General features: G+C 41.8%; 1 protein-coding gene across 2 annotated transcripts; it reads right to left on the reverse strand.

Annotated features, from left to right (window-relative positions):
- Positions 1 to 5158: 5158 nt before the first annotated feature.
- On the reverse strand, positions 5159 to 21840 carry HPRT1 (hypoxanthine phosphoribosyltransferase 1). Of its 2 annotated transcripts, XM_068204716.1 has the most exons (10): positions 21708 to 21840; positions 21607 to 21673; positions 19580 to 19686; positions 17916 to 18099; positions 13832 to 13897; positions 13170 to 13187; positions 10883 to 10965; positions 8568 to 8614; positions 6676 to 6752; positions 5159 to 6044 (listed from the first exon to the last, which is right to left on the reverse strand). In XM_068204716.1, the coding sequence occupies exons 2-10, from the start codon at positions 21631 to 21633 to the stop codon at positions 5997 to 5999; spliced, it is 657 nt and encodes a 218-aa protein (XP_068060817.1). In that variant the 5' UTR covers positions 21634 to 21673; positions 21708 to 21840; the 3' UTR covers positions 5159 to 5996. The 2 variants fall into 2 exon arrangements, with proteins under 2 accessions (XP_068060817.1, XP_068060816.1); XM_068204715.1 differs by having other exon boundaries at positions 21607 to 21749.
- Positions 21841 to 22332: the final 492 nt, after the last annotated feature.

Below are 22332 nucleotides of genomic sequence, written 5' to 3' on the forward strand. Positions count from 1 at the left end.
GAAGCTACTGTCATTTTTTTTTTCTTGAGGTGTAGAAATTTGCCTTTGATACAAGTGCAGGTGTAGAAATTTGCCTTTGATACAAGTGCAGGTTGGCTTCCCTACTGCATTTGTGCACAAACCACTTGGAAAAAAAGCCACTGAATGCCTTTGCAGAGCAGCCCCGGGCTGACCAGTCCCCTGCAGACCCACAGTGCCACTCCGAGGCGTCTGCAGAGGGGCAGCAGCACAGGCAAAGCAGCCTGGGTATGCTGCTTTGTTCGTGTAGGATAAGGCAAGATGTGGGTTTTTTGTTTATATGCGAAATTTGCTGCATCAGGAATGCATGTGACCACTGTAGAGGAAAAGTCTTCACGTTCCCTCAGTAGTTTTTGCTGTGATTTTATAAACAAGCTGGAAGGCAGCAGTTCCCTGTGGCAGGTAAATACGTGCAGCACATCATCACACTGCTGCATGGCTGCTGGGCTTAGAAGATAGTCATTAAACAAGTCTCTAATTCACACATTTCTACACCAATCTTCATTCTTTTTTAATGTCCCCCAGACCAAAACTCTCCCACGTACTAAGACTGAGGTTATGTTGCTCTGCTTACAGTACCAGGTACCTCCATTAGAGGTGGTGTGGGAGTCAAACGAGGTGTTGCAGATTCCTGTAAACACTGGAAAAGCATCCCAAAAAGCCACCTTATCTAGCTTCAGCGTTTTCCTGTTCACTTCCTTTGATGCAGAAGGAATTTTTGGCAAAGGTTGGCGGCTCATTGTGGTATCCAGCGCTGTCTTGCTTTTCTTGCACTTCTTGCCCACCCACCTCATTTGCTTTTCCTCAGCTCACATCCAGCGTGTTCGGAGCCGGGACTGGCTTTGGCAGGTGTTTGTGCAGTGCCTTGCACAACAGCAACTCCCAGTGCCTGCTGTTAATGACTTCAGGCCTTGCTCTTTGCACCACAGAAACCTTTCACGTGTCTCGCTCTCTCTTTGCGGGGCAGGGGACCCTGGCTGGGTACCCAGCTGTGCAGCTGCCCCCAGCACAAAGCTGCACAAAGGAAAAGTCCTGGGTTGAATTAGATGTGGCAGGTATCAGCCACATGGCAAAACAGAAGCCAGCTCGCCTCCCCCGTGAGGGTTTGCTAAAGTCACAATGATGACCAGTGCAAACGATGGCTCTGACACCCTGATGACACAGTGGTTCCAGGCAACAAACTCACCAAATGGAAGAAAAACACAAATTGAAGTGTTTTACTTTCTGAAGCAAAGTGTAAGACGTTGCTCTCCGCAATTTCTCATGTAAACCTCTCCTTTTGGCCGTTCAGGATACTGAAGGTTACTCAAACTGTGATTCAAGCAGAGCATATATTCATTTATAACTGCCTAGGATGAGTTCTCATACCATATAGTCTGTGTGAGAAAATAGCTTCCCCCTCATACTGAAAAGAAATTCTTTGAGTGTGCAGGACTGCCGGGTAAGGTGTGATGGCCGGGAGGGGACTGGAGGTGTGGAAGGTGCAGCTCGGCAAGAAGGGAGTTGTGATTATGCTATACTAGAAAGAAAGCACAGGGTGGTTTCTAATTTCAAGTTAAGGAGTTTACACCACAGAAGATATTTCTACCCCGTATTTTGTATTCTCTGATTGCTACAAGGTATTTTGCATTTTGTGAATGGAGGAGAAAAATTTGTCATGAAAAGAAACGGGAGGAAAGATCTGCTAAAGGCACATCAATAAACATTTAGAAGCTCTCTCTCTCTCTCACACCCCCATGTCCCTGCTCCTCCCTGCCTTAGGGTTGGCTTAGTCACGTCCCGGTTCCTCGGATGGGAAGCGGGCGAGCGAAGCATCAGCATCGCTGCTCTGGCACTTGCCGGCTGCGCAGGAAAGTCCGTGCCCAGGCAGTCTGCTCCCTGCCCGGGCAGAAGGATTTTCTGCGGCACAGCCAAGCAGCCCCGCGCTGGCCGAGCTCCCCGCGGCACAGACGGAATTCCCTGCGGATCCGGGGGCTCCAGGGCAAACCCAGCCCCGCAGCGCCATCCTCACCCCTTCCCCTCGGGCAGAATCCATGGGGAGACACGGGGCTTTCCGTGGCAGGGCGGGAACAGGCGAACTAAACGGGGTTATTTCACTGCCACGGGTAGCAGAATGTCGTGGGAGAATACGTTTTGCCTAAGTCTCTTCAAAAAAACCATCCTGTAGCATTCCCGCTGGTGCTGCTGAGATTTCAGGGTTGTAAATCGGGCACCAAGAAGCCACTCCAAGAGAGCTGGGGCTGGAGCTGGAAATAGCTGCTTCATTATTTATAGACAGACAGTATTACTGGGATATTTTCCGGGTTGTGAAGGGCTGGGGTGGGGAATCACAACTTGTGAGAGGGCACAGACTGTCTGGGAATCCCCTCACGCACCCCTAATGCCCAAAGCTGGATCTTAGAGGAGCCGTGATTGCTACAGTTCACCTGGAGATATGCAGGAGACACACGAGGGCTGGTTCCCTTTCTGCTTACAGTGGGGACAAAATAAAGATGCCACTAATAATGATTGTTAGAGAAACACCAGCCTCTTCCTGCACCTTGATTTATGCACCACCGCTGGCCTGTTTCTCCTACCTGGTTCCACAAGGATTTCCTCCTTCCAAGATGAAGTTTCAAATCATCACTTGGTGTTTACTGGAGCAGAGCCCACACACAGAAGGGCATTTGCAGCCACTCAGATGTGTCCCCAACACACACCCTACACCAGCCTTTCATCATCACCTGGCACTTACCAGCATGATCCCTCTCTCAGCTTCTCTAGGGATGAAAATCCTCACAGCCAGTTCTTAGACTGTGCTGAATCTTTGTGCTTTTCTAGCCCTACCCTCTTCACCTTGGTGCCTGCAGTACCATGAGCTTACTGGCTACTGGCATCTTTACAGTGCTGGGAAGTGTTTTCCCCATCAGAATATTCAACAAACTACATCTGCTTGGGTAATTAAATGCTATAACAATAAAAAAAAAAAAAAAAGAAAAAAGAAAAAAAAAAGAAAGGAAAAGCCAGACCACAGCGATGTCTTAGCTTATAAAGGAGCTTGCCAAGAGTGGAGATTTGATCTTGCAAGGTGCAGCCTGCACAGGTATTAAAGGCTGTTGGGCAGGGCAGACAGTCCTTTAATGACTGGTAACCAGCTCCCTGTAAGCACTGTCAGCTCCTCACTGCTGGATTAGTGTGTGTTTGACAGGACTGTTGCAGCATAATAGACAATGAAACACCACCACTTAATCAGTCAGGATATACAATTACAAGGCAGCTCAAAGATCCTTATTTAACTCAATTTTCAAAACCAGGATTGCAAAAAAAAAAAAAAAGCCCCAAGTGAAGTGCCAGCTCAGTTCACAAAGACTTTTCATCACATTTCTGTCTCAGCTACCAAAATGTACAGAAATGCCAGATGTCACAGGGAGAGACAGTGTAGCAAAGCCTATAAATATTCGAAATTAATTTTCCAGCATACATTTGTGATTCATAAAATGTGGAACTATAATGAATTTCAAATGGCACATAAATGTTCAAATACAAGATACTCCTCTGTGCTTTCATAATGCTTTAACAATGTATGTCTGGGTCGTATAAAGCTGGTGTTTAACTTGCAAAGATGTGACTAAACCCCCAGTCTTTTAACCAAAATTACCAAACAAAAAGTAACAATTGCAGTTTGAACGTTTCTCAAGTAAGGATTTATCTTCCTGTTGTGCACACACAGCTGCTGTGAAAGGCTGCAGTAGCTAGAACTATTCCAGCAAGGGCAAGGGAGGGGGTAACCTTTCATCTAAACGTTTTTCAGACCAACAAAAGCTTTTGAATAAGGAATCTCTCTGTGGTGATGAACTTGATCTGACAAGCACCTATGTGAAGTGAAAAAACCTGTGTCTGTTCCACAGCACCTGAAATGTGGGAATGTTCAGTGAGATTTTAAGTACAGACCTTTTCCATCCCACACAGGTGGTGTGGCAGAAGGCAAGCCTGTGCTGCTGCAGCATCACTCCTGGGGCCAGTGTGGCTGAACAGCATCTTCCTAAACCTCTCCTGTGACCACACAGTCCATGCAATTCCAACCCCTGCTCCCAACAGACCAGGAATTCCCCGCTCCAGCTACAGTTTGAAAGATAAATCCCTTGTTATGACTAACTCAACCCCTCCTCTCTTTCCCAAATCACATTGTGTGAGTAATTGTCTTAACCATGACTGGAAAACCTTTCAGGAGACCGAGTATTTCCTCTCCTTGGAGATGCACTGCATATTTTTGCAACAAGTCACGGGTTCCTGAACAGGCAGATACACAAAGGTGATTTAGGACAAATCCAGAAATACAATCAGACTTTGTAGTGCACTGGAACAAAAGTTCTTTGAAAGAATAACCTACAGTATAATTTTGATCAGTGTTCTAATATTTGTTAAAGAGAATTCTGATTTACAAATAGATCTCCCAGAAATGTGGTAATTTGATGTGAATTACATTGTGTGAATTCATATTTTAGGTCTGCTATGAACACCATTAATATTAGGTCAGCTGTAACTGAGCAGGTCATGAATGGGCAGTAGTGTGCAGCTCTTGGAAAAGTACAGACACAAACTTCCAAAACAGAGAAAAATCTTTCAAAACAGAGTATTTCAAAAACTCCATTGTGTATTAGGCACTGAGCAGCATTAAATCTGAGGATGTGGCGGGAGAATCCACATGCAGAAGTACAAGAACCAAAAAGCACAGCACAAACACAGGTGTGAGCTGGGCTGCTGTGTTCAGAACTGGACTCCACATGCACAGAAGTGCTAATGAAACAAACCAAAATGATTACTTACAAAATGGTTGTGGTTTTTTGTGCTCTTTTTCCCATATGGGTATGTTTAATGGACATAGAACCTCCACTCTTCATTTTTGCCAAGACAGAACAAAGAACTTCAACTGTTCTCTCTGGAATCTGGTTTAGTTGGAGAATATGCAATTGTTTCAGTATCTTCCCACAGCACTTTTATAATCTCTCTCTTAGACAGGATTACATTAACCAAAAGCTCTACACAGGTAACAAATGGAGAGTCTGCCTTCACTGTCACAAGCACTTATGAGAAATATTATTGAGAACAAAATTTCAAGAGCATTTTAATATACAGAATGAGTGGGATAGATGTGTGGGGCTTATTTTAAAGAGACAGCCTTTATTTAAAGTACTTTGCTTTTTAGATCTTATAAAGTAAACATTACAATAATTCTTTTTTTCCCCCCCACAAATATATTAAAATGGTTTAAATTTAAAAGGCAATTCCACAAACTGATGGATATTTTTAAAGAAAAAAAAATCTAACAGAAATAGGCAGCTCAACTAAAACTAGATTTTAAACATTCTGTTTTGTCATTCCATCTGTAAAAAAAAGAAAAGAAAAACCACACTTTTCACCCAGACTTCCTTAACAGCAATAAGGCAACTCCAGGAGATTTGGATGAGCGTCTTGGAGATTACAGATACTGTAACTGGCTGCTCCTCATGCTTTATTACCACCCAAAGGTGCAACTATCCATTAATCACAATCACATCTGTGCATTAAAATATAAAACTTAAATTACAGATTTAAAAAATATTACTAATAGACTTCCCTATCATAAAATGCTTTACATTTACAGTACTTGAACTATTTCAGTTCTGGGTTGATGAGGTTTAAGCAATTTACCACTGCAAGAGTTAAGACTCTGGAGCTCACAAACAGCACAACCCAACCAGGGGCAGCAGCGATAGTTGGTAGAGTCATAGTGCAAATCAAAATAAGGAGTGCAGAACTGCACTAAGTGTTTACATTTCTAAAATAAAAATGAACAAGACGAGCTCTTATACTGTACATGCAATAAATTACAGGAAGCATATGGCAATGGGGCTGGGGCATTCTACAAGTGTAGCTGGTGTACCAGAGCTGAAGCCTGTGAAAGATGGGACTCAGTAAACAAAACATTTCAAAGCTCTGTTGTCACTTGAACTCTGCTTTCATGCTTTGTACTTCTGCTTCCCCGTCTCGCTGATCACACAGATATGCTGAAACAAAACAAAATAAAAAGCTCCTGTTAGGAAAGTGACCTAAGAGACCAAGGTTTGACATCAATAACAAGCTTCTGAAAGCAACACAAGTGTGTTGTACACACTTCAGGAGGAAGAATCTTCTGACACTATTTATGCAGAAAAACTTAAAAACCTAGGCCTTTTTTTGGTCCAAAAATCTCCACATTGCTTTTTTTTCTCCTCTCCTAATTCTCCTAATTGTCCCACCCAGTGTCTGCTGGGTCTGGTGAGACCCAGATGAAGAGTTAATGATAAAAATAATAAAATGTGAGCTCTTCTTAACTTCTTCCCAGGTCTCTCTTCTTTAACTCTGACATAACTAAGCAAATGCACTTATTTGTTGCAGATACCTGGTGAGACAAGAAACTTCACACAAACTTCACTTTATTTCAAAGCTGACAGTTGTGCAGCCTCCACTCTGCATGCAGCAAAATAATTTTTTTTCGTTTTATCAGAGCTCCCTGCTGCTCTGCTGCTCTCAGGCTTGTTCTCATCACTGGAACATGAGGCATGACTTACAGAGCAGGGAGAATGATGTAAGGAGATTTCCCTTCCTTCCTCCTCCCCAGTTTTAAATGGAGAAAAACATACGGGAAAAATTACTTACGTTCAAATCTCTGAAGTATTCATTGTAATCGAGGGCGTATCCCACAACAAATTTGTCTGGCACTTCAAATCCAACAACTGAAAAAGACCATAAGTCACCAGAGTGTTAGAAAAAGAACTTCCTAGAGTTCACTAGATCTTTTTACTGAGACAATATGGAATTTTATAGATATAGATTGTAACTCATTTTATTTCTTCCACTCTAGTACCCTCAGATTAATAGTTCAGCTATTTTACAATTTTAACTTACGTTGCTGATTTATCAACTAAAGGAAATTAAATAGATGTATTTATTGGTTCCCACACAGCTGCCTGGTGCTTGTCTGCAAGAAATGAATGGAAGCTCTTAAATTTCCTGACAGGATATTTTTACAAGGATGTAAAATTCCTTGAAAATGTCCTCTGACTTTGCAAATACGTGCAGAAGTGCCAATCCTTCCTGGCACTTCCTAGATGCCTGACAAACCAGTGCAGCGGCAGTGGACTCACGAGCACAACACAAGTCCCACCCACACCACTGGACCTGCACTCCAGACAGGGCTGCAGGAAGGGTCATTTGCAGGTTTCAGAAACAGGTGTGGGTTGGCTGCTTTGGGTTTGCTTTTGGCTTCAATTTGTAGGTGTTTTTTGTGTTCGGTTGTGATTTTTATCTCCCAAAAAGTCTGCCTAAAAAGAGGACATCAACTATTCCAGATTGTCGGAACAGCTCTAGCAGGACACTTTGTCAGGCAGGACTAGTCCACCCTGTCTACACACACTATAAAATGACCAAAAAAAAATTAATCTAAAATATAAAATTCCAAAGGGCTTTTCCCCCTCGTGCCAAAATTAAAGACTCCTCAACAGGAAAGCTGTGCCTTTTCTCTCCCTGGCTACAATGAGGGAAACGGGGAGATAAACTGCAATTAAAATAAAAGGCTGTGGGCACTTTTAGAAAAACTAAGGTGATGATTAGCATTTACTGGGCCTCACAAAACAGGGATAAAATGGAGGCCCAGCCATTGCTGCCTTGTTGTCTCCTTCCAAGCTCACATGTTCTGCTCTGACAGGTTGTCTCTGGGGACAGATGGCAAAACAAGTCATCTGCTGCAAGATGCTCCAAAGGCACCATTAGCCCAGCTAAGCCTATAACGAGATCCCAGGAATGAGGGGAACACCTCAATGAAGCCTCGAGGTATGGAAAAGCTTCACTTACAGAGCACTGTACAACCTTGGAAAGGAGGAGGAAGAGGATGTGATTCTGCTGCTCAGTTCTCTTCACTTCCATAATGAATGGAACAGGAATTTAGCCTCTGGAACATGGTTAAAGCACACAGCCCTGCCCAAGGCAGGAGGAGCCGTCACTCCCACCACTGTCTGCTGTGGATGCTGTTCCTTCACTAACAGTCTTGGGGCAGACATGAGAGGACAAGAAGGGAGTAATTCAGATGCTCAGACATAACCAGTGCCAATTTAGACATTTTAACACTGTAAACTTTTATCAGACCTGCTACTCCATGTGGTCCTCCCACATTCTTGGGGACAGCCAAATGGCAGGAGGTAGCTAGGCCAGGGTACAAAAATCACTCCCAAAAGTGTCAAAGGTGAATCCAGCAGATTCCACTGATTGAAGTATTTGACTACATGCATGTTGAGAGAATCTGCACATGACAAAGATGTAACCTAGACCAAAATATCAAAGTTTGATTTTCAATATAATAAAAAGTTGCAAGTGTTACCAATCCTGATTAACTCAAAATATATTCCAAATATTTAAATTTTCTAAATAAGAGAAAACTTTATCAAGAATAATTAGTGAAAACCTGTTTGGAACATCCTTGGACTTTGAGCAAAAGGTACACAATATGCAAACATACTTTTAATAATGAAAAATGGTTGTCAAAAGTCACTTACAGTCCGGCCGGTATCCCACACTTCGAGGAGTTCTTTTCACCAACAAACTGTCAAATAAAATTAATGTACAACTGAAACATGGAAAACCATTGCTTTATTGGCAGGTACAAAAGATCATAAAGACAAAATCAAAACTTCCTAGAATCATGAATGGTTCACAGCCTAAAGGCTGACTAACAGGTCTGCAAGGAAAAGGCTGGGAGACACTGATCTGGATGGATTCTCACTGTGAAAAGTCACTTAGTGGGACTTTATGTATGTTAGGAACTTCAGGTGCAATTTACCTTGTAGGTAAAGAGGCAACAATCTGGGATGTGGCCCAAGAAAAAAAGCCCAACAAAAGCCTAAGTTTTATGAAGGAAAAGTTTAGCTGCTTGAATGTGACCTCAATTGCAGTTTCACAACTTGTCCTTAACTGCTTTTCACTGGAAGCACTAATTACCCCCATAAAGAAAATGTAATTGATTCTGATAATCAGAATTAATGGTCAGAAGGGTAAAAAGCAAGGAGATACAGAGCTGGTAGTACTGGGCAGAGAGAAATGCCCTGCTAACTTAGTTTGATTTGCTCACTATTCAGCAGAGCACTTCTACCTCTTATCAGACAATCCCATAGGCCTGGCATTTGTCTGTCTGAGGAAAAGAAAAGGTGGTTGATGGCTGAATGCAAACAGGACCAGCATAACTCTGTACACTAAGCACAGACCCTCTTCCCTCCTGGATCACTCCTGAAGATGTGGCTTCATTTGCTACTTTTGATTTTAGTTTCTGAAACTTCTAATTGGGAGACTTAATTTTTGAGAATTGGTATAGAATTTGATCATAGAAACCCCCAAATAGTGCTGGCATTAGTTCACATCTCCTTACTACAACTACTTAATTGTCTGAAGGAAAATAAATAGAAACCTAAAAAAACCCCAAAACTAAACCAAACAAAAAAACCCCAACCTAATCAACAACCAAAAAATTAACAAAGAAGAAAAGATATACAAGAGAGAGAAGACCATCTAGAATGATCATGTTTCACTAGTCAGGTCTTTCCTTTTCTTGGGCAGACCCAAATTACTGCAACATGTTTAAAATACAGGAAATTGGATTATATTATTATATATATTATATATATTATATTATATTATATTATATTATATTATATTATATTATATTATAATATTATATTATTTTTACACTGTAGTGTTACAACACTTTTCAGTGACACATATTTAAAATCTGGCCAGGGAGAAATCCACAATGGCCTCACCTTCAGCAGGTCACCTCCAGACTACCAACAAGAAGAGCTGTTCTGGTAAGTCTAACAACTGCTTTGACATTGTTATGGCAACACAAGTGATTAGATATTACACCCAGCTCTGCTTTATCTCTAATCCCCAGCAATCATTATGCTTTTATTAAAATATACACAACCACAGCGTAGCAACGCAACAGATGCAATTTTAAAAGAAGTAGGAGGAATGTTGATATTGGTTAATTAAACAATATCATCCTCAATATTTCTTGTTGGTTGGAAGTTATTTAATTATGAAATGTTTTGAAACAAATTGATTAAAGGTGTAACTAAGTAGAAGAGCCTGGAAGAGCATATGGCTGGGTGACTCTCACAGAACGACCTCTAAAGCTCAGCTGTACTGTGCACCTTACACACTCATTCTAGTGTGCAAACTAATTAAATTCCACAATTTACGAAGGAAAAAAAAAATCTCTCCATTGCACAGGTACACCAGTGCAGTACACTGAAGCTGCAGATAGTGGCAGCAGAAACAAACATCTTTGGAGAGACTCTACATACAGCTAAGTGACAACCACTAATTATTCTTATTTCCCCTTTTAATTAAAGTCTACATTTAAGAACTAAATTTGTGCTGGAAACACCTCTATTAACTTGAGAGGGTATTTATTTTAAGACCAAAAGATTTCAATTCTTTTAGATACTTCTAAACTTGGGCTTCAGTGGTGAAAGCCCACAAACCTTACCATAATATGATAGGCAAGAGGTGCTCCAGGCATGTACAAGTTATTCCCTTCTGAAGTACAGGAACTCTTCCAACAATAAGACTGGAAAGAACAGTGTTTCCAATTTCCTTAACATATATATGTGCTTACAGCATGCAGAAGTGCTTTAGGAGTTTAAAGAAGTAGTGACTTCAACAGATCACATCACATATGACTCCTGCAGAAATGTTCCCTCCTATGTCTCTTCCATGGAAATGTGTTCTATGTTTGTTTGTACTTGTTGGTTTGGGTTTTTTTTAAAAACCTTCTTAAGGTGAAAACCAGCACAAATAATCATCAAACATTTACCTGGCTACTTTCACCATCTTTGGATTGTACTGTTTAAGGAGAGACAGCAATGTTTTCATTGTTTTACCAGTATCAATTATATCCTGAAAATAAAAATACTCATGTAAGACAGAATATTAACCATGTCAGAGTAGCACTTTCAAGTTTCTACCACCAAAATTGCTCATCTACAGCAGCATGAAAATATGGCAAACTACAGCCTGTAAAAATGCTCACAACCAAATCCAGGTGGCACAAAACCCAGCGCTGGGCTTACACAACTACGCTGGGTAAAGTGATCACACACATTAACAAGAGTGCTTAATTGTTGTGGATAACCATGGCTTTGGAAGCAGTTGCTGAACAAGCAGTTACTGCAATGATCTGCTTGGCTCCTTTTGGATATTTTATGGCTTGTGCTCCCTGCAGCAATGAGATAATGTTTGAGTATGATAAGAGTAATGTTAGTCTTGCTGTTGAGCTCAGTTCCAGAGTATTCTACAGGAAGAAAAGCAAAAAGGGAAAACAGGCAGAACAACCCACTACTGCAGTTAAAGGAAAAGGAGTACAATCTCCTTTACAGAGCCAAGAAAGAAGAAATTGCACAGGGAAGTCTGAGTGCAGTTCCCATTCAGTGCACATATGAACAAAAATAAAAAGAGAATATATGGCTTGAAACTGAAGCATCAGAAATGGTCTCCTTATTTGGACTAAACAATCACACCATCTTTAAGAGGGACAGTCCTTGCCCTGGCCTAAAATCAAATCTATTTGAAGTGAAGGAGGCAGGCAGCAAAGAAGCAGCAATATCCTGGTTTCAGCTGATTTTCCCATGACTCCTAATTAAAATAAAAATCAAACAACAAACTCAAAAGAGCACCTGTCAGCATTACCATTAACACTCAATGCTTTTAATCATTAAATTCCAGAGAAGTTGAAGATGTACAGGTATATAGATAAAAATCAAAGCTGGTAAATAAACATGCTCTAAGAGAAAAACAGAACCTATTACTGATTTTCTGTTGTGTGATGAGCTGTTTATTGGAGATGAATTTCAATTTTGTACAGAACTTTTTGGACATTAAAGGGATGCAGTAAAGCCTAGCACTCAAGACATTAAATTTACAATAGAAGTGCATTTTATCATTTGACAGTTAAAATGGTGATCAGCAAGTGTTCATATCTGACTGTGTAAGACAAGTCAATGGACAGATGATTCACTAAATAAATAAGAAACTAACCTAATCTGGGGATTACATTCATGTGAAATGGAGCAGATACATAATTAAACACATCTGTCTATCTGAAGCAAAATACACTTCAAAGGACACCACTGATCACACAATGACTGCTGTATGCATACTATTTTGGTAGGAGTTTTGGAACTGCATGTGCTTCCTGTGGAATAATATAACCTTCTCAAATTGGGAAAATAATACATAGAAACATATTTTATGGGAGGAAACATCCTTTCCTTTGGCTGATGCATCAGTTGCCATAGTTGTTTCTTTGCTTACAAACATGCCGTTTCCATATTTGGAGCCGTAATACATTATTAGATTGCACATCTGCTTTTCCTGTCTACTGCTGCTGCTTCCCCATCCTGAAATTGCCAATTGTACTCAAGGAAAGCGACATTGGCTGCACATTAGCAATGGTGTTCATCAAGACAGAGGTATGAAAGCAAGAACTAAACAATAGCACCTGCCAGGCAATCAAACTGAGCTGTACTGAACCTGGTATCACCTAGAGAACCATGACAAGACAGAGAAATGGGAATTCAGCAATTGCAAAATGCCAATTAAGAATTAGCATTCTCTGTGTCACTATTCTCTAAACAAACTTCACACAGGGACACTGGGCTTAGATCTGTTTTTCACATATTTTAGGATACTCACACCAGGAACCTCTTTCTACCTCTGCAGTTTAGTTTCCTAACTTGCTGGGATGAACCCACAACAATAGCATGCTTAGTATCACTTTTTTTTCAGGCTACTTTTTCAAACAAAAAAAAAAAGGGAAAAAAAAATTAGACATTTTAGAATTGACAAAATCTCAGAAAACTGAAAGACTATACAAACCACTTATATGGATGTTTTCCTGGTTAAATATAGCAATTGAATGCAATTTGAGAATTCAAAACACAGCTTAGCTCAAATTCATAGACCACTTGCAAAATTCAGGCCTGAAATCAGAAGCTGGAAACCTTGAAACCAGAAACTGTAGGTTTTCTGGCTTAGGAACAACTTCTATTAGAACTCTTTTACCTGTCACACATTAGGACTTCCAAGTGAAACAAAGTACTTACTTCTACGATCAAAACATTCTGGTAGGAAGAAAAAGAAAAACAAATGCATTAGTATCTAGTCAACATACAATTTCTTATTAATCTTCATAACTCATTTTCACTGCACTTAAATGTTTGCATCACCATTTATTTATGTTTACATGTGTAACAGCACAGCAATTGCTTTGCAATTTAACGTTTCTGATGCTCTAATAACAATTAGCTGAAATTCTTCTCAACAGCTCATGTTAAGTAGTCTTTGAATTATTCAGACTTTGAAAATTCTAGACATATGTAAAAGAGACCAAAACAGAGTCTATACAATTCCTATTCTTCTAGAGAAGGATGTCCTACTGCAGAGACATGTACAGTTCTGTCATACCTACATTCTTTACATTGACACACATCTTAAAAATCACCTATGTGTGAGGAGAAGGGGAAAGTGATGTGTTCTGACAGAGCAGGAGCAGTGGTGCTTTTACTCCTGACACCTGGCTCAATGATCTCCATAGAATCACTGGAGAAAAGCAGATTCCCAATTTACATTCTCCTATTTCCTGCTCTTGTCACTGCCTATGATGAGGACCTGTGCTCCTGACATGGACTGCACCTTACACATCTCAACAGCATGAACTCCCAGCACTCCTTCAGTGGAACAAACACAGACACACACACAGCTGTACCTTTCCAGTCAAGGTTGAGAGGTCATCTCCCCCAATGACTTTGATATCTCCAGTTGACTGATCATTCTAAGAAAGAGGAGGGTGAACATTTGCATGACAAGAATTAAACTGATTTTCTTCTTGCAGTAAATGTCAAAACTGTGAAGTACACAAGTGGTAAATGTTAAAGCTTTCAGAAGCACAGGGACAACAGCATCTCTATGAACAAAGAAATTAAAAGTGTTCAACTTCAAAGACAGTATTTCAGATAAGACTGTTTGACAAGAGATTTGCATCAACACATAATCTGTGACCATTATATACACATATGTATCTAAAAAGCAAGGACTTACTATGCATTCTGCACAGATATAGAGACAGGACAAAAAACCTCTTCTGGTTTCCAAGCTACAGGATGATATATAGCTGGTAATTTACATTTTAAACTTCATTGCTTTAGAAAGTCTTACTCTGAATAAGAATAGGCAATCATAACAAGAATAGCCAGCAAACAAGGCACTGATTGCTATTTAGAACAATAAGCTACAAAAATAGCCAGAAAAGCTTATGCTTAGTTCATGGCCAATATTGTTAACAAATAAAATTAGTGCTTATACAATTGAACAGCAACACAGGTACACTACACTGCATTTTGCTTCAGTAAATCTAAACTGTGATAAAAACGTAACTTAAATGCTATACAAGAAAGTTAAAAACAGCTGCTAGGAGTGCCTCAAATCTTTGCAGTTTATTAATCTCACTCAACTGACTTTAAACCTTCACAGTGTCTCACAGTTCGTATTAGACATCATATGCAGGTGCTAAGTTCCTGAGCAATGAAAGGGTGAAAAAACAGTTAAAGATTTCTGACATTGGTTATAACCAGATGTCCACTGGCAAGAACTTTGTTTAATCATTAAGCGATGTTTTAATTATCTTCAGGAGCCTTATTTCTGAGTTCAGTACTGGTAAAACTTTAATGCTTGATGGTTTAACACAAAGGAGTTTTACTGTTTAGATCTGTTTTCACTGCCTCCCTGTTGGCACTGCTGGAAAACAATAATGTTTTACAAGACTAACTCCTGACTCAAGTGACTCCAAGACCACCTTTTAAAGTGGCATTTTAAGTTCCTTAAAGTATCTGCTGTAAAGTTTGGTTAGCAGAGACCTTTCAGAATACTGCTGTGACCAGCCTAACCAGAGTTTACCACATACTCCACTGAAAATCCCTATTTTCACCAGTGACAATGCAACACATGCACTGCCTTTTGGCTGCCCTTCATGACTATATAAGCAACATTTGCTCAATTCCATGCTTAAATGCAGGAGACTGATGAAAAGCCATTCTTCTTGTAACACAAACAGAATAAACTGTTTGTCAAGAATACTGAGAGTTGGATCTGATCATAAACCCTATCTTAACATTTCTTAACAGCTCGCCAGATCCTTAAAATTCATCTGTAAGGACTTGGAAAACTGGAGTTACAAGTAAAGTTTAATCATAGCTTGATCATGTCAGTATTCTTAGACAATTATTTTGGGTGCAGTACAGTATGAATTTTGCATTGCAACACAAAAAAACCCTCATATGCTTGTAAATATTAAATGATCAGTTTGAAACAAGAATAGAACTTTAATTACATCAATTACAGAACCATTACAAAAGTTCATCTGCTTCATTTATGTGACCAGGATATTTTTAACATCTTTTATCCAGTCTGTAAAGGCAGGCAGCGTGATCCAGTAATCACATCCAGAGACAGTAACAAGAGAGCTGAAAGCTCCACTTTCAACTGTCCATTACAGTTTGTGATGATTTTCACACCACTGAACACAGATCCCTTCTTGCAGCAAAGCACAGATCAAAACTAACAGAGCAGATTTAGCACTCTGACACCATTTCTGATGGAAGACCCAGTCAAGCTGTTACATACATGTCCACGGTAGGATAATCTCATCCAGTCTATCAAATCATGTAGTCTAAAGGACCTAAATTTGGATATTAATAACCACCTAAGAGAGTCTACAGAAAAGAAATGCTCATGAATAGTGTAGTGGAGGCATCACATAAAAGCAGCTCCTCACTCATCCAGAACAAAAAAACATTCTTTTATAGAACTGGCTGACAAAATCAAAGACCCTCAAGCCAACACCTCAAGGAAAATGTCTGGTTTCAACAGCTTTGTGTCTACATTTCTCTGCTTTTCTACTCACTCACTTGTTTCTACAGCAAAAACACAATTGTAATCTCCATAAAACTTACTTTGCTGCTCACTCCCCTATTAATATCAAGGCACTGTAGTTCTGAGGGGGAATAAACAAAAACAACTGTAGCAAAGAAATGAACCAAAACACACCTAGGACACCAGTTAAAAGTCAGCCTTGCTTTTTAGCAGAGACTTTTTTCAGGTGTTGCAAACTATTTCGCCAGTATTTTTTTCTGAGTTAGAAAGTATAGAGCATGAAGGGTGTAGTCTTTGTACTGATTCTTTAAACAAGGTCAGTAAGTTGGAAGTGTTCCTTAGTGGAGAAAGAAGAAGAGACACAATTTCCACTCCAAGAAAAAACAGGTGGGAGTCATAATTTCCTATTATTTAACCTACTATTCTGTAATAGAGACTTTCAGCTTTCTGCAGCTTTTACAGGCAGAATATATGGGCATGTGGGGACTTTGGGGTGAAGTGGACTTGAGGAGGAGCCTCCCTTATTGGGAGGCACAGCAGGAAAGAGGCTGAGACTGCTCTCCCTCACTGATTTTAACACAGTGCACGAGCACAAAGTGCCTTGTGAGATACAACCAAAGGCTGGCAGGAGCCCTTCTGCCCTGCACTCCCATTAAAGAACATAACTGAATTAGTGCCTTGTGCTCTGCAGACCTGAGCGTGGTCTCCAGGTAACCCCTGGGCAGGCAGCTGTGTGTGTGTGCCTCGGGCAGCCAGGGCTGCTTGTCCTGCAGAAGGGCTGGACCAAAACCCCACGCAGTTCTTGGCTTTGTCATGACACTTTAATGGAGAGCTTGATAGGAATCATGGATTTATCAAGTTCTGCAACAGTCCAGACTAAGCCTGTAAATAATTCTATCTCGGGTTTCACAGTTTAATGAAACAAAGGATGAGAGTGATGTTTTCAATTCAGTTGTCTGTATTTTTCTGCTGGAATAGGGAGTGGTCTACAGCTGTGACAAGTAACCCTGACTTCAATGCAAAGCTGCTGATAAAGAACAAACAGCATAACATTGTGAAACAATGTATTCAAACACTCTAAACCAAAACAAAAAAAAGTCATTATTTCCATCTTATAGATGGTCTTAGGGAAAAATAATTTCTGAAATCCCAAAAACATGAGATTTGCTGTCAGTAAGGTGGAAATCATACTGTGCTGACAAACATCTGCTTCTTCCCCTGACCTGCGCAACACAACCCTGTGCTTCCTTCTGAAAAACCTAAAAGTTACCTCATGTTACAGCGTGTTGTTTCCCTACAAAGTTGAATACTTGTGTTCAGAATCAAAAGAAATTCTTTCCCTAAAAATCTAAACCCAAGGCAGCCTATGCCTCGTCTTGAAAATGTAACGCCATATTCAAAGGTTATTAATCACAAATCTAGGTTTATGTATCTAGTGTTTCCTCATGGCCAAATACAACTAATTTTGTTCTTTGTTTAGTTCATCAAAACAAAAATGAGATAGGGAACCATTTCTGCAGGCTTTCAAGTCATCCTGTCCAGAAATGATGTCTGGGCCATATAAAAACTCTCAGAATTAAATTTTTGTAATAACAATTACAGGAGAATTCTCTGTACCAGTCTAGAGCCACAGCTTTAGAGATGGGGTAGAGGGCAAAAAGGAAATTGTTGAACAAGTAAAGGACATGTAAAGGGTCTCCCTCCTCAGCTGATGATTTTACTGGGGTGAGGAGATATCAAGGTCTAAAAGGAAACACATTATATAATAAGGTAGAGAAAGAGTAAATTGGCTTGTGACTCTTAATTCCCTTAATTATTTGTTTAATATTAGCATATTAGGGCAGTAACAATATTAAACCACCTCTGTTAATAATCTGTAGTGAACTTAGCTAAAAATTGCACAGTACTGCATAGATACTTACACAATAACTCTTCAACCTAATGAAGTCGACTGTCATGGGGATTGATTTGTCACTGTTTCTGTTCAGGGCTTTGATGTAGTCTAATAAATCAGCAAAAAATTTATAGCCACCCTTGAGTACACAGAGTGCCACAATGTGGTGTCCTCCCATGCCCTTCATAATTTCTCGTGCCAGTCTCTCCGTCCTAAACAAAACCAAGGAAGAGTGAGCTGTCGTAACATTTCACTTGTCCATCACAGCAGCAGCGTTTGATACTCCTAGCAGCAGCAAACACACAGAGCAAACTTGGAAACACATTTTGTTTGGACATATTTGCCCACCACTTTGGTCACTTTTACACCTTACTGGTCAACAAAGTTTTGCTTTTCAAGGTTAATCCAACAGTAGTGCTGCCAAATGCGCTTGTTTTCCTACGTCACAGGCAGCCAAAGCAAACCTTAACACCCTGAAACTGTTTCCCTGTCAGATAAGAGACATGAAAGTGTCTTTTCTCCTTCCAAAGACAGGTTCAGCTTCCATGCAAAGAGCAATGTAAGCTAACACAACCCCAAAGGCAGCAGCCCTCACCAGCTGAAGAGCAAGAAAACTCTCAAATTGTAAACTGAAGAGCTGATGAAAATTTGCCAAATCAGAATGCCAGAAATTTGTCCTGAAAGCAGAATACAATACCAGCAAGGCAGAGCAAGAGAACGCTGCGCTGTTTTTTCTGCAATAATTGTTTCTAAATTTGTTTTGCCATTTATTTTAGAAAGCATGGTCTGCATTTATTGTGTGCCAGCTGACAGCAGGTTTCTCACAGAAAGCCAACCATTATAAATGTTACATCAATTCCTTAATGACGTGTACTTTGTCCAATTTTCTCCTCTATATGGACTTCCAGTGTAAAGTTTAAATATTTAAAAAGAAAAATTTTTAATAGGGATTTTCATTGCATCTAGTCAAACAGAACCATGCAAAATCTAAATGCATTCCTAGTCACAAGATCCCCTGGCAGACCCATCCAGCACCACTCATAAAAGGCTTAAATTCACTGAATTTGTTGTTCATTCTCACAAAGAAAATTAGCAACTTTCAACCACAAAGTAAAACAAAAATGTCTTGTAGGCTTATGAACACATTTCTGATCACACAAGATAAAACTTGCACAGCACATCACAGATTTTAGCAACCACAGAAGTGACAGATTGATATTTGCAGAGAATACTGTCTTTCTTGGAAGGCAGGAGAAAGTTGGACGTTATTTATCTACCACATCAACATGAGAGAGTCTAAAATGATGTGATTAATAATTTACTTTTATTAATATCTTATGGAAATTCAAGAGCCTATATTTTCAGACTGAACTGACACAACAAAACATCTTCTAGTTAGATTTTAAGAAGGTAAAACATCAAAGAAGAAACACTGGAAAGAAAGTCCTAAGTTGCTACATACTACAAAATTTTGCTTGAGAATTATGACCAATTTTCAAAGAATATCATGACTGCAAATGTACAAACTCTCAGAAGCAAAAAAAAGAAAAAAAAAGATTAATTGTCCATTCGAGTCTCTAATTAAATGTAATCTATTTAGACACTCTGACACTCTCCAAGCAGCAAAATTATCACTGGAAGATGTTTATTTCAGTTTCTTGCCATCAGTCTACTGTCTGAAGTCAAACAAACCTGTCCATGATGAGCCCATGAGGAATATAGACTTTTTCCAAATCATCCGCATAATGTTTAGGTATGCAGAACAAATCCAGGTCATAACCTTGTTCATCATCACCAATCTGAAAAGGAAATAAGGTGAGATTTCTATGAAGCCTTATAGAAAGTCTGTGCTGAGAAACTTCAAGTCCTTTGCTTTATTCAGTAAAAACTATCAAACCCACAATGCTCATCAGAACCACCTTACTTTCCCCCTCTCTAAAAACATCAGTCACACCGAACACAGAGTAAAGTGTAATCTAAGAGTTCACAAGAGTTACTTGAAATATCATGAGTTGTTATGCAATGCAGTGTGAAAGAGTCCTACAACGGTCTCCTCCAGTGGAGAGCAGGAAACTGAAGTTACTACACCTCAGTGAAACTCTATATTCCATTACAAAAATAATCAAGCTTTTTAACCCCTTTGATTTTCCTAGTGTAATGCAAAACCTGCATCTGCAATTAAGCAAGCAGAGGTTCTGACACGGACACCTTCCAAACCTCCACAACACTCGATCACAACAAAACACACGAGCCAGTTTGCAGGACAAGGCAAGAGAGCTACGTGAGCATGACAGGTTATGCTGCTGGAAAGCAACTCTGCTCAGACCACCGTTTCCAAAACGGAGAGGTTCAAAATTATTCAGAATCTGAAATTAAAGCTTTCAGCAACCTGTTCCACATGGGCAAACTCCCTGTATGAAACAGCCTGCAATGCTGGCAAGTGTATATTAATGAGGACAAGGGATTAGCAAACATACATAATGGTACTGAACACTGCTGAGGTTCAGGGCACAAACAGAGCCTTCCTTGAACCCTAACCCTGCTGCAGCTTGAAAATGATCTGGTTTTCAATTACTTCCCTCTCTGGTTATGTAGCTGAACATTATAATGTGAAAAAGAATTTCAAAGGGAAAACAGAAGGTTAGTGCTGACAGTTCACCAGGGCAGGCATTTCAAGTATCCATTTTGGCTACTAGAACCCTTTCAAGACCCAAATCTTATTTTAGTGCCTGTGGAAACACTTACCTGGCCAGTGGTCCAACAACTGTTTGCAGGGGGGGTTTGTTGATTAATCTTTAATGAGTATTTAATCTGGGGAATTTCATTATTATTTCACCCTCCCATCCAAAACTGACCCTGTGTGAACTACACACACAGAGCTCGAGCTCATGGTCCCTGCAGTCCACAGGGACTTATTTTTAAGAAATTTTAAGAAATAAGGCAGGTCCTTCCCAAAACTCATGGGGTTTTTAGTTGGTCAGACCCATCGTTATATCCAGAGTGTCTACTAAACCTTCCGTTCTGCATCTGGCAGGGAATGGACCTTTCCTTACAGGTTTTATCAGGTTTTTTATGGACTGCAGGGATTTACTGTCGCAACCTCGTGGCCGTCACAGCTCTCGGCCATCAGACACCGCACGCACTTCTTCAGCACTGGCATTTGCTTTAAAACCATAAATAAAAATGAGCATTAAGAGCCTTAGCAAATGCGGTAATTACACAAAAATATCAAGGATGCTGCTCCTGCAGAACCAGACCCTGCTCACACACGTGGGGCTCTCCCGAGCAGCCTCCCGCACGCCGGGAACAGCAACAGGAATAGGAAGTTGTGCCGCGCTGGGGGAAGTTCTTCCACCTTCGCTCCGGAGGCGCCAACGCCGGCTCTGCCCGCCGCCCTCGGGCTCCGGATCCCCTCGGGTCCCAGCCCGAGGGACCCGCGGCCGCTCCGGGAAGGGACGCGCCCGGCCGGGGGCAGGGAGGGCAGGGATGGGCACCCCGGGCCCGGCGCCGGGAGGCCGGGGCTGCCCTCAAGGTGACTCCGCGGGGCGGCGGCTCCCCGCAGCGAAGGACGCGACTCGCCACGACACACGCCACGCCACGCCACGCCACGCCACCCCTCGCGCTCCCCCACAGATCACCGCATTCCGGGGGGCAGGCGGGGGACAGCGGCCCCGGCGCCCAGCATCCCCCGTCCCGCGAGCGGCAGCCCCCGCACTCACCACGATGCAGGGGCTGGGGGTCGCCATGGAGCGCGGCCCGGCCGGCGGCGGCTGCGGGCGGCTCGGAGCGGCGGCAGCGGGCTCTGGGAGCGACAGGAGCGGCGGCGGCAGCGGGCGCTGGGAGCGACAGGAGCGGCGGCGGCAGCGGGCGCTGGGAGCAGGAGGCGCCGCGCCCGCTGCGGCCCCGGCGCCGCCTCCGCGCCCTCCGCGCTCCCCGCCCTCAACATGGCCGCTGCCAGCGCGCCGTGCGGCCGCCTCGGGAGCAGTCGGAGGGACGGGGGAGAGGGGACGCATCACCGGGGTGTTCCCTCGGCGGGGCTGTCCCCATCCCAGCAGGGTGCAGGTGTCCCCGCGCTGTCCCACGTCCCCGTTCCTTGTCTTGGGAGTTGAGCCTCCCCTCCCTCAGCCCGCTGTGCGTTCCCCGTCCCCTCAGGATGACACGGGAAGGTGACAGTGCTGTGTCCAGTTCTGGGCTCCGGAAGGGCACCGAGGTGCTGGACCGTGCCCAGAGAAGGGCAGCAGAACTGGGGGAAGCACCTGGAGCACAAGTGCGATGAGAGCTCTCGAGGGAGCTGGGGGAGTTTGGCCTGGAGAAAAGGACGCTCGGGGAGGACCTCACTGCTCTGTACAGCTCCCCGACAGGAGGCTGAGGCCAGGTGGGAGCCGGGCTCTTCCTCCGGGGAACCAGCGACAGGACAAGGGGATAAGATCTTAGCTGTGCCAGGG

Source organism: Anomalospiza imberbis, chromosome 14, assembly GCF_031753505.1.
Source record: "Anomalospiza imberbis isolate Cuckoo-Finch-1a 21T00152 chromosome 14, ASM3175350v1, whole genome shotgun sequence".
Taxonomy (NCBI): Eukaryota; Metazoa; Chordata; class Aves; order Passeriformes; family Viduidae; genus Anomalospiza; species Anomalospiza imberbis.

What these genes read in the sequence shown, in the direction of transcription:
- HPRT1 (XM_068204716.1), bottom strand. Translation starts at nt 21,633, where the DNA reads ATGGCGACCCCCAGCCCCTGCATCGTG. An exon ending in AAGATGGTGAAAGTAGCCAG is followed by an intron (nt 8,615 to 10,882) that starts GTAAATGTTTGA and finishes TTTATTTGACAG; the next exon opens with TTTGTTGGTGAAAAGAACTC. An exon ending in TGTGGGATACCGGCCGGACT is followed by an intron (nt 6,753 to 8,567) that starts GTAAGTGACTTT and finishes GGTCTTTTTCAG; the next exon opens with TTGTTGGATTTGAAGTGCCA.